Source organism: Cinclus cinclus, chromosome 2 (assembly GCF_963662255.1).
Source record: "Cinclus cinclus chromosome 2, bCinCin1.1, whole genome shotgun sequence".
Classification (NCBI taxonomy): domain Eukaryota; kingdom Metazoa; phylum Chordata; class Aves; order Passeriformes; family Cinclidae; genus Cinclus; species Cinclus cinclus.
The window spans coordinates 46,424,146-46,442,151 of record NC_085047.1 but is presented as its reverse complement, the minus strand read 5'-3'; the positions used below and the strand labels follow the sequence as shown (position 1 = coordinate 46,442,151).

The 18,006-nt window shown below is 39.9% G+C and overlaps 2 protein-coding genes across 5 annotated transcripts in view; one reads left to right on the top strand and one right to left on the bottom strand.

The window, feature by feature from the left end:
- The window catches only part of IFT88 (intraflagellar transport 88), a 41,214-nt gene extending 33,448 nt beyond the window's left edge, over positions 1-7,766 (bottom strand). For 2 of the 4 annotated variants that reach the window (XM_062514653.1, XM_062514654.1), the window contains exons 1-11: positions 7,677-7,766; positions 6,664-6,726; positions 6,488-6,544; positions 5,601-5,654; positions 5,172-5,235; positions 5,025-5,094; positions 3,957-4,047; positions 2,726-2,830; positions 1,532-1,634; positions 765-879; positions 435-666 (exon numbers count right to left, since the gene is read on the bottom strand). In XM_062514653.1, coding sequence (XP_062370637.1) covers positions 435-666; positions 765-879; positions 1,532-1,634; positions 2,726-2,830; positions 3,957-4,047; positions 5,025-5,094; positions 5,172-5,235; positions 5,601-5,654; positions 6,488-6,544; positions 6,664-6,726; positions 7,677-7,766 — 1,044 coding nt within the window. Of the gene's footprint in view, positions 1-434; positions 667-764; positions 880-1,531; positions 1,635-2,725; positions 2,831-3,956; positions 4,048-5,024; positions 5,095-5,171; positions 5,236-5,600; positions 5,655-6,469; positions 6,545-6,663; positions 6,727-7,676 lie in introns of all 4 variants that reach the window. The other 2 variants (XM_062514655.1, XM_062514652.1) reach the window with 2 other exon arrangements.
- Positions 7,767-14,433: 6,667 nt separating this feature from the next.
- Positions 14,434-18,006, top strand: part of CRYL1 (crystallin lambda 1) — a 49,718-nt gene continuing 46,145 nt past the window's right edge. Inside the window, exons 1-2 of the mRNA XM_062514651.1 lie at positions 14,434-14,465; positions 17,168-17,275. Of these exons, the coding sequence (XP_062370635.1) occupies positions 14,434-14,465; positions 17,168-17,275 (140 nt within the window). The remainder of the gene's footprint in view (positions 14,466-17,167; positions 17,276-18,006) is intronic.

Below are 18,006 nucleotides of genomic sequence, written 5' to 3'. Positions count from 1 at the left end.
TCTTCTGTAAAATAACACTACAATATTACAAGTTTTATTAGCACTCACTTGAGGAAACTTGCATTAACCCACTCATTGCTTAGCTCCCTTTATTCTACCTTATAAATATTTTATTAAAATTTTATATAAATTAAGATGGTAAAGCAGTAAGTGAACTATGTAAGTAAGCCCAAACGAATTTCAACAAAATCATTACAAAGACAATCTTGTGGTGTGGATTTTATGTACATCATATCTTTTGAGGGAAAAAAGACTTAAATGTTCTTTCACTATTTTACACATCTAAGCAGTACTGCCACACTAAATTAGTAAAATAGTTACTTCAGATAAATACACATCAACTTCCATATTCAGTACAGTCCAAGCATTCAGTATCTCTCCCTCTTTCTCCTGAGGTACTATATAAAGACACAGTTTATTTTTTCCAAACTTACATTTAATGAAATGTATTTTTCTTCAAAATTTACTTCCAAGGGAACTTCAATGAGGTTTTTGAAGGCTTTCTTCATTTGCTCACCATTTCCAATAGCAAAGTAACATAGGATCAGGTTGAAGCCTGCCTTCAGGTTTGGGGATATGCTCATTATTTCTTCAAATGAAGAAATGGCATCAACGTATTGGCCAGTTTTAATAAACGCAACTCCAATATTTTCCATTATTTTTATCCTAAGTAAGAAAGCAGGTTTAGGTTATTTTTTTAACTCCTAAATCATACTGTATCCAGAACTTGCATTACATAACCATGCCTCCTAGAAGAAACTCACCTCATCTGTTTGTGGGAACTAGTAATCTGGTCTAGAGCCATACGGTAGAATTTGATAGCTTTGGAATAGTTCCGTTGTTTTAAATATATGTTTCCCATATTTACCTTCAGTATACCTATCAAAAGGAGTCAATGAATTACAACATTTCAAAAGTGTTTCAAAGTGACAAAGTAGAACAACTTCCCAATACATTTGTCCTCATTATAAGATAGCAAAGTCCCTTTAAAGCAGCATTTCATAGAACTGCTTTCTACGAATTTAACTCTAGAGAAGACGAGAGAGAAGATGAAGTAGTGATGAAACCTAGAATAGAGCTATTAGGTAAAATGTATTCTGATTTTGAATCAAGGGATGAAATAGAGATTATTTATAGTGCTCTCCAGGAAGACAGCTGCAAATAAGCATCTCTGAAAAAAACAGACTGTAGGAGTCTCAATATAAAAATATTAAAAGAAGCTTTCAGGAGGGAAAGGCCAAGTCAAAAGAGAAAAAAATAGTACTAGAGAAGACCACATAGCATGTGTGGCATGAGAAAATTATGTATTTGTCTTTATGTTTAGCTTAGTCTGTGAAAAGAAAAGACTTCATGAGTATAATTAATTTAATGTGGTTTGGTTCTCTGTGTCAGACATTACGAATATCTGTCATCCACTCTGAGTGGCAGACATGAGGGCTGAGTTCTCTGAGTATCAGCACAATGCAGATGCAGTCCTCATCACTTTGAATGCCTGACTACCAGTTTTAATCTACTTTGGGATATAACCTACCTCCATTGCTGAACATCTTATTCTTCACTATAACTTGGTAAGTGGTCAGCGCTTCAGCATACATTTCATTAGCAACATACTGACTGGCCAGATTGAGGAGAACCTATAAAAATTGGAATTACAGGTACAAGAAAATATATTGTCCTCTGAACAGGAATAAACTTGAATTCATAGTAGATAACTTCAAGTTAATTTTAATTTGGAACTATTGTCTTTACCACTTGGAAGCTTCCCAACTGCAATGTTCCTTTGTTCTTGCAAATTGATAGAGAGGAAACAAGTTTAAAAGCTACTTATTCTAGGTTAATTCTTTCATTTTCGGATACGAATTACTAGCATTCAAAGTTATGCTACATGGGCCTTAGACCTAAGTAAACACAGTGCTATAACACAAGGTTATTTAAAAATATTCATACAAGATAATTCTCAGAAACCATGCATAATTTATGACTCCCAACAAGTGGAAAATGGTCCTAATACCTGTGATCACTCAGCTTAGAAGGGAAGAATTTTTCCAAACTGCTGTTCCACAACAGAAATTGGTGTCAGATAAAGTAGCTGTGCATTTTTCCTGCAGCCTTACTCTGACCTTCATGGTAAAATAAATTACCAGGTCTGCCTAATTCAATATATTAATTGTTGATAATTATCTCTACAGCACTACCTATGAATTTAAATATCCCTCAAGTATTTTTATGCATGTTGTACCCGTCTTTTTAATTTTAATTACTATTTGAAAACCAGAATGTAAATCTAGATACCTGCTTTAAGATTCAGAGGTATTACTATATCCTATTTCAGTAACACATTCTTGGTCACTTTATAGTTCAGTTTAAAGGCAGCATCTGATCTTTCCTGCTTTGTTTTCTCCTCTTGGCATATTACACTCTCAAGGCTATTTATTTCTGAACTACAGGGCCTGCATCTCCTATATTTCGATATGCAGGTTTTATGTGTGAGTTAAGTATCTGGAATACATATTCACAGAAATTCTTCTCCACTTAATGTAGACTACATGATTTCTCTGGTATTTGAAATTGCATGGGAGTGGACTCAACATGAATGGATCTCCTCTGTACTCTGCCAGGAGCATTACAATACAGACACACACACACACACTTCAGAAACACTGACATTTGTGTTCAGGAGGTTTTTAAACAGCATGTCAGTCACTCAGGACTTCTAAGCACTTACTGTGTAAGTGAGGTCTAAGTTGATACTTTCTGGAGGAGCGATTTGTTCACGTTGTCTCAACAATTCTCTTTCCTGTCTTCCAGCCTCTTTTGCTTTGTCCAGAGCCTTAAACAAAATACTAGAATTTAACAGTGCCTTGAATCTTACTGACTCAAGATGATAAAAATACATTCAAAGCAACTATAAAGACAAGCACAAGTATAGAGTCAAGTCTATTTTCTTTGGTATCTTTTGGTCTTTCTTCTACACTCAAGTCTATTTTCTTTGGTTTACAGACTGCACAAAATGCCTGAAAAAAAGCACTTTAACTCACCAAAAGATTTTAATCAGCAATAAGCAGACATAGGAGTTATCTAAGCCTGCTTAGCTGTGTAATTATGTACCCAATTATAATTCTCTGCAGATTGGTGTCAATATCCTTCGTACAAGTAATACTTTGGGTCTAGCATCTAGTCCTGTGTGCCTCCACAAGGGTGCAATAATTAAGAAAGTTAATGGCAACTAGTCAAGGTGGCTATTTGGAAGCCAGTAGTGAAAGAAGTACTTCAAGATACAGTTTGATTACTAGTCCTTATGAGAGAAGGCAAATCCAACTTGGCTGTTTTACAGATAATGAGTTCACAACTTTGATAACTTTTGCAAGAAAATGGATATTCTGCTGGACTTGTCAGAAAAAAACATCCTATAGGACTCCTGGAGTCATCTGATACAATCTACAGAAGAAACAACCCTTTGACATCAGGAGCATCTTTGCACCATACATCCAAGAGGCTCAGGAAAAACTAACAAAATAGATTAGTTAATTAGCCACTACTCAACGGCACAACAATGCTCTAGTATTCTCTATAACAGAACAAATATAAACCAATTGACTACTGGAAATAGTTCCTTATCCATGGCAACCTTTCACCATACCTAGGAATTGTTAAATGCTAGCTAGCCTGGGCCAGAACTGTGCCAGTACAACTAATTCATCAGACCCATCTGAAGAGGACAATGGACACAGAGGAAAGGAAATATTTGTGACACTGAAATCTTAACAAATATATATGCCAGCGATACAGCTCTTAGCTTTTTCTTCAGCAAAGCAAGGTATCACTAGACTGGAAGAGTCTTAATAAATGTAGAATTAAAATTACTTCATAATTTTAAACATTTGACCACAAGTCATTTTGAAATATATATCTATACAAATTACAGCAGAAATGAAGTGATATTCAGAAAAAACTACCAATTTAAAGTCTCCACAGCTATTGGCAACACAGCTTTCTTCAACCAAATCATTCACTTTTTTTTCCAACTGCCTCATCTTCTCTTCTAAACTAAAATTAAAAAAAAAAAACACAACAAAAGTATTAACATGAAAGTTTCAGTAATGTAACTACAAACCCTAAGCTCTTACACATTCTCAATAAAACAACACAATAACATATCACATGTCACAGCTAACTGGTTTTCCCATCAAAGAAAGTATCGTGTGAAACTATGCCTAGAGAAGATTGTCCAAAGATATCACATTCACACTCTTCATTTGAGAACAGAGACCTAAGAAAACATAAATCCTCTTACAAGAACGGTACAGACAGGCAAATTTCACAAACCACATTTGTTTCAGAGAAGTAACTACAAAACATACAAGTTTCCATATCAAACACTAATTAAATGAAATCCCACATTAAAAGCAATTAATTGAACTTTTATTTGCATACATAATTCAAAAGCATTGTTTGAAAATGTAGATTATAACAAAAAATTGTGGTTCTTCTGGACTTTTTCTGCCACTAAATAACCAAACATTTCAGTAGGACTCCCTATTCCTATATAGCTACATTTGGGGGACAGAACTTTGGTATTGGAAAGTTCAACAATTTTCTGAGCAAATTCCCCAGCATTCGCACCAGCCTACAAGTTTCAGCTCAAGTGCTAAGCTCAGAGTGAATAGGGAAAGAGAGCAGGCAACTTCCCCCAAGTTCTTCCCAAAGAGCTGCAAGAATCATGGTGCTCCTTGCCTGTCATACACATTTTCATGGCCATGCACAATTCTGTAAGCATCAAAGCATTCACGTGAGAACAGCTAAAACCAGGCTGCTGAGCTAGTCAGAACCAGGAATCACTGAAATTAGATGTTCATGAAAGTCATCCAACCACATGCACAAATGTTTGTGGCATTATTCCACCAAGTTCAGAATTTGGCCCCTCAAGGTTTTTGTAACTGCCTGGATATTTTTAAACTCTGCGCATGATTGGTTTTCTGTCACTGTCAATGCTTTGAAAGAATGTAATGCAGAACTGAACAAACCTGTCTGAAGCTTTCTTTTCCAGAGGTGAAGCAGGACCTTTTGCTTGGCCAAGAGGATCAAATGAAGAACCTGAAAAATTAACAGAGTACTGAAAAACTGTAAAATAACATCTCCCTGTGGCAGCTGGTGATTTCTACAAATCATACCTCTCACAGATGCTTTAGTGTAACCTGCAGCTTGCACTGCTGTCATTGGTCGAGAAACCCCATCCTCAAAAACAGAAGATATATTAAAATAATCTCACTAAAAATTATGTTGTAGACAATACAGACATAATTCTATATTTTCACATATATTTTTATATATACTATATATATTATTTTAATGACCTATTGTTCATTAAGTGTCAGTAAGTGTTCGAAAGTACAACACTGTTACTGCTTCCAAATCTGTGCTCAAATAAAACACACGTCACTACCCTCATGCTTCCTGATGGTACTATGTTCAAAAAAGGACAAATTGAAAGTGTGGCAATTTGTATTAATTCGATGAACTTCTAAATATTTGTATCTAGCACTTAGCAGAAAAATTCATTGTTCCAAGTGAATATAAAATGTAAACACTGGAACTGTTACCTGTAGAGTTCCTGACATGGGTCTTCCCATAGATGAAGTTAAAGATGCCTTTGACTACAAAAGTAAGTTGTTTGATATTGTCATTTACAAAGAATAAGCCCTACACACAGTCCTCTCAACATTAAATTTTAAAATAAGATGAGCTAATTCTCACATAAATTCATAGCAAAGTTCCCAATTAAGTTACTCACATGCAATATACTGCCAGTGACTGCAGACTTAAAGATGTTGAATATTTCAGTTAGCACAAATTCACAGTAAAGGTTTTTTATGTATTTGGATACTTCTGTCAACTCTTTTAAAAAGAAGTACATAGAAAATTATCTGAGACAGCATACTTTCCTGTATTAAATCATTGAAATTGCTACCTATAAAATTGAACAATACAAAACAGTTCAGTAAAATCCTGTGTCGAGATGATAAAATGTGTCCCTGCATTAATATCTTAAGTTATATTTTCATGCAGGATTATTTTATCAATACATCTCAGTATACCAAGAACACAACCAAATTCTCCTGATTTAACTAGAGAAGTTTCAGAGCCCATATTCTTCAAGACTTGATTTCACCTTAACTTCCAGAAAACTTTCCCAAGCCCAAATAACAACCTATTCAGTTCCTCCTGCAAATGAATCCAATTAATACCTTGGACTCTAATGCCTCATGCAGTACAGAAGATTTGCAGCATGGTTTAGAAGAAAAGAAAAACAACCAGTAGCCACGCCTTGACCAACTGCAAAGTTGTGAATTAAAACTAATGAATAGATGCAGTTCACTGGAATGAAATTCTTAATTTAGAAGGGCTCACTTTGTGCATGGAATTAAATGGTACATTTATGTTTTGAAAATGACATTTTCATTAAGGCTACAGCAGAACAAAAACCTGCCCCAAATCCAGTAGCTAGAGGTCTTGGACTTGATATACTAGGAATTTTGGCTGTCACCTGGATGGGAAAAAAACAAACAAACAAACAAACATCAATTAAAATCAGTATGTGTCAATTATTAGTGTTACCACATAGCAAGATGTACATTAATAAAAAGTGTTTTTAAAGGTACTTACAGGGGGTCTTCTTCCATGACTTGTTCTTGCTGCCTGTTGAAAAGCTACATCATTTTCTAAATCCTAGAAAAGAATAAAAACATTAACCCTTTGAAAACCACAACACCCAAACTCACAATTCCACAGTCAGTTCCTTCAGACCACTGAAAGGAGATTGGTAAAAAATCAAAAATTCTTCAGAAAATACTTGAAGATAACTGAACAACAGGGTTTAGTCACAACAAATTACAATTATATTATCTATATATTTTTTTGTATTTTAGATCAGGAAATGTAAAAACTTATTTTCTAAAAACACAGAGGAAACAGTTGAAGTCATAAAACATAACATGGATTTCTTTTTCCATCCAAATGCCTATTACTTATGCCATTTATGAATTTTGACATTAACAACTGCAATGCAAGACATTAAAGCATCTCATGTCTCTCAGGTCCTGCAGCAGCTCTCATGAATTGGGTACTGGGATTTCACATAAGATGCCAAATCTTGCTAGTGGATTTGGACCAAAATGACATCATTGTTGTCCCAACTCCACCACACCAGCAGTTACCCAAAAGTGGTCTGCAGGCCTACTTTAAGACATCCAAGATGCTCTACCCAATTGCACAGAGACCTGCAGGATTCCATTCCACTGCCAGCTCCTCCAGCAGCAGCACCTATTGACCACTCAGGAGACTCCTTTGTCAAAAAGCTTGCTGCTGCACACAGCCTGGGAAACACCACATCAAATGTGCCTATAAATAATTATGATTTTATACCTCAAAAGTTCTAACCATTACAGCATCTTAGATCTGTTGAGATCTGCACAAGTGTTTAGTCGGAATAGAAAGCTATCAAAGAAATAGCTATTCAAGAAGATCCCTGAGAAACTTCAGATTTTCTTGCTAAGTAATGTAAATTTCATGTCAAAGCAGTAGCAAATTTGTATGTTACTGCACCCATAAATTCTTACCTAATACTTCTAAGTTAAAATTCTATGTAGGGGAAAGATAGGAAACAGAAAATATTTTACCTCTGTGTCAAACATGGGATTATAATCATTGTAGCCAGAATAGAGATCATCTTCGTTATTCCCAGGAGCTGGATGCACATTTTGCATCATTTTTCTGTGATACATATAACATGCCAAATGTTATCTTGGCGGTTTTAAATAAGTATTTTAAAACACACAATATAAACAGCAGTAGTTAGTTTAGTCATAAAAACTAGGACTTGCCTATAAACAATATTAAATAGCACCATTTCATGGATTTATGTTTTTGTTTATACTTATACCAGCTATGAAAATTGTTTTAAAGATATTTATCATTAAAATGAAATGACAACAAGTAAACGCATTACTACCTCTAGAGTGGTATCTTTCCACTGTCAGCTAACTCAGGCTTAAGACAACATTCTTAAATATTCTAAAGTTAGTCTTTCTAGGCCAACCATAGCAGTAAGTCTAATGAAAGGTATTTCATCTTGTTTTGAACCTTTCCCTTTCCTTTCCTTTCCTTTCCTTTCCTTTCCTTTCCTTTCCTTTCCTTTCCTTTCCTTTCCTTTCCTTTCCTTTCCTTTCCTTTCCTTTCCCTTTCCTTTCCTTTCCTTTCCCTTTCCTTCGACAGTTATGAAGGCTAAAAGAGTTTTAAAAGCTAGCATTAAAGAACCCCAGGTTCTGAAGCCTTTCTCCATCAATATTTCCCTGTCTAATACGGTGCCTTTCCCTCACGGAGGGCAGACACTAAAGGCGTCTCACTCTGCCTGGCTACCTGTTTTCATGAAAACCTCAACAAAGCAACGTTTGCTTTCACGGAAAACATGAAGTACATGCCCTGCAGCAAGCAAGCCTCAGCCAGGACGGAGCGCACGGTTCCTCTGCAGCGGCAGAATGAGGAGGATGAGGAGGATGAGGAGGATGTTCCCCGTCGCTTCCCCGCCGTGCGCGGTTCCCCGCGGCCGAGCCGCTCCCGGCGCGGGTTCCTTCAGCGGGGCCCCGGCGATGTGCCCCGCAGCGGGGGCGGCTCAGGGCACGGGCGGCACTCCCGCCCTCGGCCCGCTCGGCGCTCGGGGCCCGCTCGGCGTTGCCCGGGACACAGCGGCGCTCCCCGCATGCACCGCGTCCGGGCGGGGCCGGGCACTGCCGCCGTGAGGGGCGGGCGGTGCTGCCGTGAGGGGAGGGCACTGCCGCCGTGAGGGGCGGGCGGTGCTGCCGTGAGGGGCGGGCGGTGTTTCCGTGAGGGGAGGGCACTGCCACCGTGAGGGTAGGGTGGTGTTTCCGTGAGGGGCGGGCGGTGTTGCCGTGAGGGGCGGGCGGTGCTGCCGTGAGGGTAGGGTGGTTGTTTCCGTGAGGGGCGGGCGGTGTTTCCCTGAGGGGAGGGCACTGCCACCGTGAGGGTAGGGTGGTGTTTCCGTGAGGGGCGGGCGGTGTTGCCGTGAGGGGCGGGCGGTGCTGCCGTGAGGGCCGGGCTTGGCCTAGGGGCGAGGCGGAGCCGGGGCGTGCGCTCGCCTCTCTCCTGCAAAGGAAACGGCGGGAAAAGTCGGTCAAACGCCTGGACGCGAGCTTGATTTCCAATCCAGTCACAGTCCAAGACGTCACTATTTCTCCTAGTGAGCTGAGAAACCTGCTCTCAAAACTGAAAGGTTCAATTAATAAAAAACAAGAAAAGGGAAGTGGTTAACGCTTCCCGTATGCCATAGCCTCTGAAACTACATTTAAAAAAAAAATCCCTAATGTGTTATAAAAAGACGATTCTCCCTGCCATCTTTACTACTTTCTCTTGGTGTTTTGGGAACCCTGACAAGTGTTTGATTTGCCCTCGGCAAATCACTATACTCTGGAGAAAGTTTCCTATCCGGAAATAGAAAACAGAATAGAGAATGGATCTCTCAACATGCCTACAATATTTTTGACAGAGAAAACATTTCATGAGACCAATTGTAACCCCTACTTGTGCCAATAGCATAAGAAAGCTGCGAAGACAATATGCAGTAAAGTCAGAACACCCTTGTAATGGTCGGTTTGTGCGCATTATGCAATGTCAGGATCTTCTGCTGCTCACCTTTCAGCCTCAAAGTCCTTTCTGAAGAGATAAGTGCAGAGGACATGAATGAAAGGCTTTCTACTCTGGCTCGTAACAAGAGAAACAAAGACAGCATAAAGAATTATTAAGATATTATCACCTCCTGCATAACCTGTTCACATTCCATGCGTGAACCACTTTCATACGGAAACTTGAGACTTGAGACCTTTGGACATGAGAATCTTCATACCTGAATTTTCTGGAGCGCAAGTAGTTTGCAGAATAACTGACTTAGTGTGGGAAAAGTTTTCAGCTGCATTACTTGCTGCAAATCATAAACTTCAGCATAAGAAATATATATACATTTATAGCCCCTCTCTTCCTGCCTGTGACTGCACATATATAATTGAACCTATGGTTTTTTTAGATTTTTCTCAATGTCCCCAGATGGATTAATATCTACCTGAGCAATAGGCAGATTGTGTGGTAAGAGACCTAGCTCTGCTATCCAGCTTGTCCATATTGGGGACCTGGGCATACTGGTGCCCAGCACTATTCTGACATTTCAGCCCAAATATCTAGGGCAGTGAAAAGAAGGCACTGTGTCAAGGAAGTAGTGCATCTAATTTGTAAACGAGGTGGTGCCAAGGCAACCCTGGAGAGTGACCATGTTCCTACTGTGAACTTCCTTACCCTCCAAAATTGGGTGTATACACTCAGATTTAAGTGGCCCCTGGCCTGTATGGACTCTGACCATATGGGGAACACACCCGGGCTCAGGTCCTGAGCCCTTGCATTCCAGCTGCTACTTTTAACTTACAAGAATATGGGAGTCTCAATGACTTTGTTAATGTTTCTAAAAGCTATGTCAGTCGACAGGGTTGGGGTTTTTTTTCCTAATGCTATGAAGTATAAATATGCCATAATACATGAAGATTTCACACAAACCCTTTGTGGCAACATGGGGCCTCACTCATGGGTTGTGATCATAAGACATTGTCTGTCAAGATGATGCTACCGTAAGAAACCCTGTAATGGTGTAAGATGATGTAATTGTCTTTACTGGCTGAATCCGGAGGGCAACCTAGAAAGTGAAATTGGAAAAAAAAAAAGTAAAGTAAATTTAATATAAAGACCCAGTGGCATTGTATGCTTTAAATTCTTGATCATTTTAAGTTGGATTAAACCATGACTGTCACTAAATGCCCTCTGACTGGCATCTAGTTACATACTTGTGCAGCTGAAGCAAACTGCTAATCTGATGAGGTTTTCCTTCTGTCACTATTCAAGATATCAAGTAACTGCTCCAGTGAATTCAGTGAAAATTTAGAACAGATTAAAGAGACCCTGAAGCTATACTCTTAAACAGGAACTTCTTTGCCTTTCAATACATGCTGTATTTGTCTTTTTCAAGTGGTAACTTTGCAAATAAGGACTCAGGCAAACTGAAGATCTACTAATTTGGGTTCAGGGGTTACTGAACCATGGTCTACCTGTTATAATTGCTGTTAGTGTGTGCCTTTTATAATAGCTGTTAGTGTGTACCTTACCCTTGTTCTGCCAGTTGAACTGCTCATCTCATCAAGCACTGATTGGTGTTTTTCTGAATTGAAAATGTAGTTCTCTCCCACTGTAATCTTAAAAAAAGTAATTTTCTGGTACTGAACTCTGCACTGACCAAGTTTTCAGGATTTCCTGCTGTCATGAAGAAACCATTTAAGTAGCTTGACTGCCACAAAATGTGAAGCTGCATTTAACTGCTTCTTGGGGAACTAATGCACCTGATCAGCATACAATTTGAAAATGAAATGAATGGAAGAACCTCATTATGAATGATACATATGTTACAAATAATGCATATAAAACCATAGAATATATGCATTAGAAAAGATCCACAAGGATCATCAAAGTCCAGCTCCTGGCCCTGCACAGGACATCCCAAGGATCACACCATGTGCCTTTCTATGTTGTACCTTATGTTGTAGTTTGGGTTTAAAATGCATTTTCAACAGGAAAATTGTCTTCTTAACAGGTATTTTTATTACTGAACTATATAATTATATCTAGTTTTACTGAATTGTTCTTTAAAAGTATCTACTTTGCTACTGTTTACTTTCTTATTCCTTCAGATTGCTTCTTTAAGAATCAGCATTTTAACAATTGGTAGTATTTTTAATAATATTGGTAGTATTTGCATCAGGCCATCTGCACTTTGTAAAACCACCCAAATTAACAGCACGAACTACTAACAATAATTAAAATTATAGTTTTAATTGTGACATCATTTCAACACAACCACTAGTTATAACCCAGTATGCAAACCATTAGTTAGAACTCTACAGAACAGCAATGAAGTAATTAATTAAAACTATCTTTTTAAGGCGTTATACTTCACGAACCTTTAGGAATGTAGTAGCAACAGATCATAGTCCATTGCCAAATACATGTACTTTCTGGTTGCTCTGGTGAACAAGTGATGTATTAATCAGATCTAATACTTAACAAATGTGAACTATGTCTCTGTTTTAATTCCACATTAAAAGCTCAAGCTAGAACTCTTCTGTATTTTAAAAGCATACCATTCCTTCATTTTCCCCAAGGGGGAATTCCCGTCTCCTTCATATTCCACGTCCCCATGGCTCAGAGTTAGTAAAGAGTTATTTCCCCTTGCTTATTACACAACCCTTTTATACCATCCTGCTTTCCCCCTGCAGTAAAACCACCCCTCTGTGGCCAGTAGCAGATTTCAGCTCCGCTTGTGGGGCAGCAGAGGAGCACACTCCATAGAAAGAGATTAAAAGCACAGAGGGATCAGGTGTGCAGCTCCCAACACAAGTCAAATCTGCTCCTGTGCCTATTTGGCATTGAAGAAAGAATACACATGCTGGTGAGTGTGTATTTGCTCTACTTGGGCCTCTCCTGCTGCCAGTACAAGCTCTGCTTTTCATTCCCTAATGTAGCCCAAATCCTTTCACCATGTTATTGGTTGGTTATTGTTTTTGATGTTTCTGGGCTTACAGCACCTTCTGTCCTTCCCATGTGAATTGCAGAAGAGGGAGGAGAATTACTGTCCCTATCTTGCAGAGGCTGCAACCACTGGGCCTAAAATTCTTATGCTATTACACAAAAGCTAAACTTGTACTTTTTTTTTTTTCCTCTTGACTTGCACTTCTGAGAATTTAATTATCTATATTTTCCTTTCTTCTTGTAAACTTCTCTCTCCTCTTTTTAGTTTGGACTTATCAGTGTGTCTGATCACTGCAGATTCTGGGGAATATGTCTGCATACCCTAATTGTGATTTAGTAATGCAGAGCTATGGGACTTTGTCGCTAATATATAGATAACAACAACAATACCAACAACAACAATAATAATATAGTTCAGATTTCATTGCCATAGACTTGTTTTGTTCACCCTCAGAACTAAAAGGCCCTGTAATTGCTTTTATCACAGCTGTGATTAGTTCTCAAACCCGTACACTAACACTCCCAAACTGAGCTTTTAATTCTCTGAATCCGTTTCTAGATCTGCAATGGCTTTTGCCTCTTAGTCTATTGCTGATGACAAGTAAGGTATAAATACACATCTCAGGAGATCAAAGAGTATTAAAATAACTGGTAAGTACTTACAAATGGAAAATGATGGTAAAGTTGTTCTGAAGACCATTTTCTCATGCCCAGCTAACATTACTTTTATGTTCTAGGATCTTAAAATTTTTTCTTTGAAGTAAAAACCTGAGTGTAAGTATACATTGTTTGCTTCACTTCTGCTCTGGCTACACAAAGGTGTTTAGAACAGATGCCAAGTCATGCCATTTTTAATTAGTCTTCGAAAGAGCAAAATTGGTACTTGCTAAACCCTTAAACTGCTGCTTTCTACACCTGCCTACATAAGCCCTGAGCAGCAGAACTGGCACAGCATCCTACACTCTTCTGTCCCACTGCCTTATATCTTCCCATGACCCAGTTTACTGCCACTTTGCCCCACTAACACTTCCCAGCTACTGGCATATCTCAAGTTACATGGGTGGTGTTAAGGTCAGGAAGCCAAGGAAATAATAGTTTGGTTTTCTGCCTGCTATCTGTTAAGCAGTCTTCACGAAGCCTTTCAGAATATATAATTTTAACTTCTCCATCTCAATGTTGAATGTGATTTGAATTAGCAAAGTGCCAGTGAGTGGGCAGATGTACCAAAATTACTATGTTGGCCTTATTTTTAATTTTCTTGGAAAGTGGAAGAAATTCTAAGATGAACAAAATTTCAAATGATAGCCAAAGGCACAATGAACTTCATCAGGAACTATCAAACCTTTTTTCTGGGATGGAATGCATTACTTTTCCACTGTTTTGGTTTTTTTTTCAGAAAGACAAGGAAACTTGAAAATATTTCTTGAATGCATTAAAAGGACATTAATGCAATCTTCGATATTAAGTAAGCATTTAAAATGTTACGTATTTACGTTTAATGTTTTCCCTACGTGGCCGGGGAGCGGCAGGGACCCGGGCCCGGGGGCCGCGGGACTGGGAGACGCTCCGGGACTGGCAGACGCTCCGGGACTGGGAGACGCTCCAGCCCTGCCCTGGCTCCGGTCCGGCCCCGGCCCCGGTCCCGGTCCCGCCCAGTCCCGGCCCCCGGGGAGGTGCCGGCCGCGGAGCCAATGGGCGGCCGTGACATGGCGGGAGCGGCGGGCGGGGCGGGCCCGCACAGGGCAGAGGTGGCTGATCCCGCTGCCCATCCCGCATCTCCCGGTCGCGGCCCCCGCAGCTATGGAGCCCTCGCAGGTTGCCATCATCGGCAGGTAAAGCCTCTCGTCGCCCGCGGGCGGGGGCAGCGCCCCGGGGAGGAGGTGCCAGCCCGGCGCGGCTCCTGTAGGACGGATGCCCGCGGTGTGCGAAGGGGCTTGGGCGCCGTCTCCCGGCTCGGCCCGGCCTGCGGAGAGGGGGCTTGGGGACTCCGTGTCGCCTCCGGCCCCGCCTCAGCTGTCCGAACTGCTGCGGCCGTCGAGTGTGTCAGCGAGGTGCTGGCACGGGGCAGGCGATGGGTTTTGCCCAGCTGCCGGGGCGCGCTCCTGCTATATCTCGGGAAGTGGGGGGATGCACCTGCTTGGCTCTGCTCAGAGTGCCTTTGTTTAAGTCCCTGACAGTTCGGTGCTACTTTAAAACAAAGCATCTTTGGCGAGGTAAGTCGCCCTTTAAGTTTGAAAGGCTGCTGTCCCTTTTCATTGCAATGCCTTGTGTGTGTGTAAGTGCAAGAGGAGTGGAGAAATCCAAGCCCAGCTTAATGTCCCGTTCTTCAACTATCTCGGGAAGCTCCTAAGTTAGTCTTAGACACTCTTGAAATAACAGTGACTTGCCACAAAAGTCAACAGTGTTTCTGGCTTGCGTGGGAATGCATTGTTTCACCCTCTCGTAGAGCTGAACCCGAAGATCTTGACTTGAGCAAGAGTCTGAAGGGGAGAGAAAATACGTGCCAGGCAGGAACAGCCCCCTGTGCAGCGCTGTGCCTTGGTGCTGCAAGGGTGGGCTGCTGCTGGCTTAACACAAGGCTGCTTGAAGCCTCAGGATGGGAGTTTCGGTGCTGCTGGGTGACACGGACTGAACTGGCTCCTACTGCTGGTACTCACGGAAATTTTTATCCCTGTAAAGTACGCTGTAGGTGTGTCTGAAGGGTCAGGAGGGTTGGGCTCCTGTGGCACTGCTGCAGGTTTTGGTAGTGCCTGCAGAAGTTGTGCGAGCAGTTCTGGTTGTTGATATCCCTGTGTCCAAAATGACAGCGTTTAAAGTGTCAAAAAGCATTGTCTTGGGGTCAAAAATGCTAATGTCAGGTTGTAATGATCCTGTCATGTACAATGCAGTAACAGTGCAAGCCTGATACCTACATTACCTTGTGTGCTCTGTAGTTCAAAAGGAAAACACCACAATCCTAAAAGCCTGTATTAAAGTGAAAAAAAAATTGTTGTTTTTTAAGGATCTTAATTTGCAAGTACAATTTAGAGAGGTTATGCTACTTTGTAAAGATGCAGGTAGCTCAGATATGCTTATGTCAGGTTGAAGTGATTCAAATGCTTCTATAATATAAATTTTGTAATATAAATGATGCTTTTATGTTATATATACTCGCTAGCCAGCAGGCTACAGACAAGGCTTCAAGGTTTGTAGCTAACAAACCTTGACCATGCCTATTCTGTTGCTTGCCTCAGAATTGATGGAATCTGGGCTTACTACAGAGAAGTTGTTTATTTATACTTTTAAATTGTAGGTTTTGAGTGAAACCTTACTGACTGCTTAACAGCATTAAATTAACTTTTTTTTTTGTTCCAGTTATTTCCACTAATTCCTTCTATTTCCTGAAACTTCCTGTTTTGATCATTTTTAAAGATATATAGCTAAACCAAAGGCTGAGCCTGTTCCTGTTTTTTCTTCCTTCTTTTCTCATCTGCCCTATTACTTTATCTCTGACTTTTGCTCCCCTTTTAATCTTTTATTGGTACCCTAATGCCCTTGAATTTTTCAGTTGCTAGAGATCACTAAAGTTTAATGCTGCAAATACAGTAGCCATGGAAGTGAGAGGAAATGCACATAATTATCAAAACTCCCACTGTAACAGTCTTGGATATGGAATTCTGATCTTGTCTCTATCATGGGGTTTTTTCCTAATTTTTTTGTGATTTCAGGTTACTTAGGCTTGTGACACTGTGCCTTGGTGCTTCCATTTGAAAAGACTACTGCCTGCTACTCAGCTAACCTGCATTGCTTTAAGAGAGATAATAAAGTTGTCAGTTACTACAGATTTCCTCCATGTATTGCTCAGTAATATGATTTCACCAAAAGATGTGGGCAGACTGTTCCTGTGCTTTTCCAGCATGATAAAGTGCTTCATCTAAAAATAAAGGTAGTGCTAGAGATGGCTAGGTGGAAAAATAGTATCAACCCATGCCCAGTTGAAATTTTTTTTTCCTTTTTTTTTTTCCTTTTCATGTGCCTGTGGTACTTTCTGAATTGCTGAGGACCTGTGACTTCAGTAGCTGGGCCTTGGGTTTTCTGACCACCTCTGAAGCAGAATCCTGCCCTCTGGGATCAGTGGACTGCTGCCCTGTCTTCAGTCTATGAACTGAACAAATCTTTCTCTTTTTTTTTGTCTCTTTAATATAAAGTCATTAACCAATTCCAGGTTAAGATTGTGGGTGACAAAACTGTTGGTGATTGAGTCCATTATCCCAAAGTAGTGGCTCGTCCTACTTGAATTCCACTCTCCTTTTTGTTTTGCTTTGTGTTCTTTCTTCCCCATTATTTTTGCTCCATTTTTCAGTTGCTGCTATACACAACCAGCGAAAGGTATTTCTCTGTTAGAGAGATTTGTTTCTCATCAGTATGTAATTGATCTTTTTATCAAATATTGAAGAGTCCAAGCTCTGGTTTGGTTTTTGCAATGCTTTCAGGATTTCCTTCCCCCTATTAAATGCTGGTTTATTAATTGGCTGTTTTTTTGGTTTTTTTTCAGTGGACTCATTGGTCGCAGCTGGGCCATGGTGTTTGCGGCTGGAGGCTTCAGAGTGAAACTTTATGATATTGCACAACAGCAGCTAACGAGTGCACTGGAAAATATTTGGTAGGTAACCTGACTGGAAATAACTGGGGTTGGAATGAAACTGTGGGATTTTTGTAATTATGAATAAATAGCCATATCTTGTTATTTCAAGGAGCATAGATTTTAGGCTTTAAATAGGGCTTTAACTTAGAAGTACATGTTTACATCAGAAGATCTGTGCTTCCAATAGTCACTGGCACTTCTGAAGAGAAATTTTATTTTTAAGTTATTCAAGATCTTAAGTTTAAATCCAATATTTTAAAATAATGCTTACCAGCATTAGGTTATTTATAGGCTAGGTTTAAAATATATAAACATAAGATTTTTTTGCACAGAAAAGCAACAGAGACCCTTTCAAATTGGAGGCAGGTTAAGATGGATTGCTGAGAAGCCCTGCTACAATTATTAGCATTTTATAACTAATTTTTAAATTTTTAAACTGGTGGTTTTGAGTCCTAGAAGAACAAGTTGCTAGTGTCATTGATCAGTTATAGTTGAAGTAGGAAGCATCTTTAGGAGGAGTGCCAGTCTGAGGATGTGAACATGACATCACTCGCACCAGCTGAGTCCAGGAAGGCTCCAGCCCTCTTCTGTTGCCCATGGCAATGTGGCTAAAGCCTCATGCTTTTGGTACTACAAGAGCTACAAGTCCAAGTCTTGCCTGTCTGCTCCCCTCCCCCAACCTTCAATGCCAGCTATTTAATCTGTTCAGTCACTCTTAACTGGATTTCTTCCAAGTATTTCTCTAACCT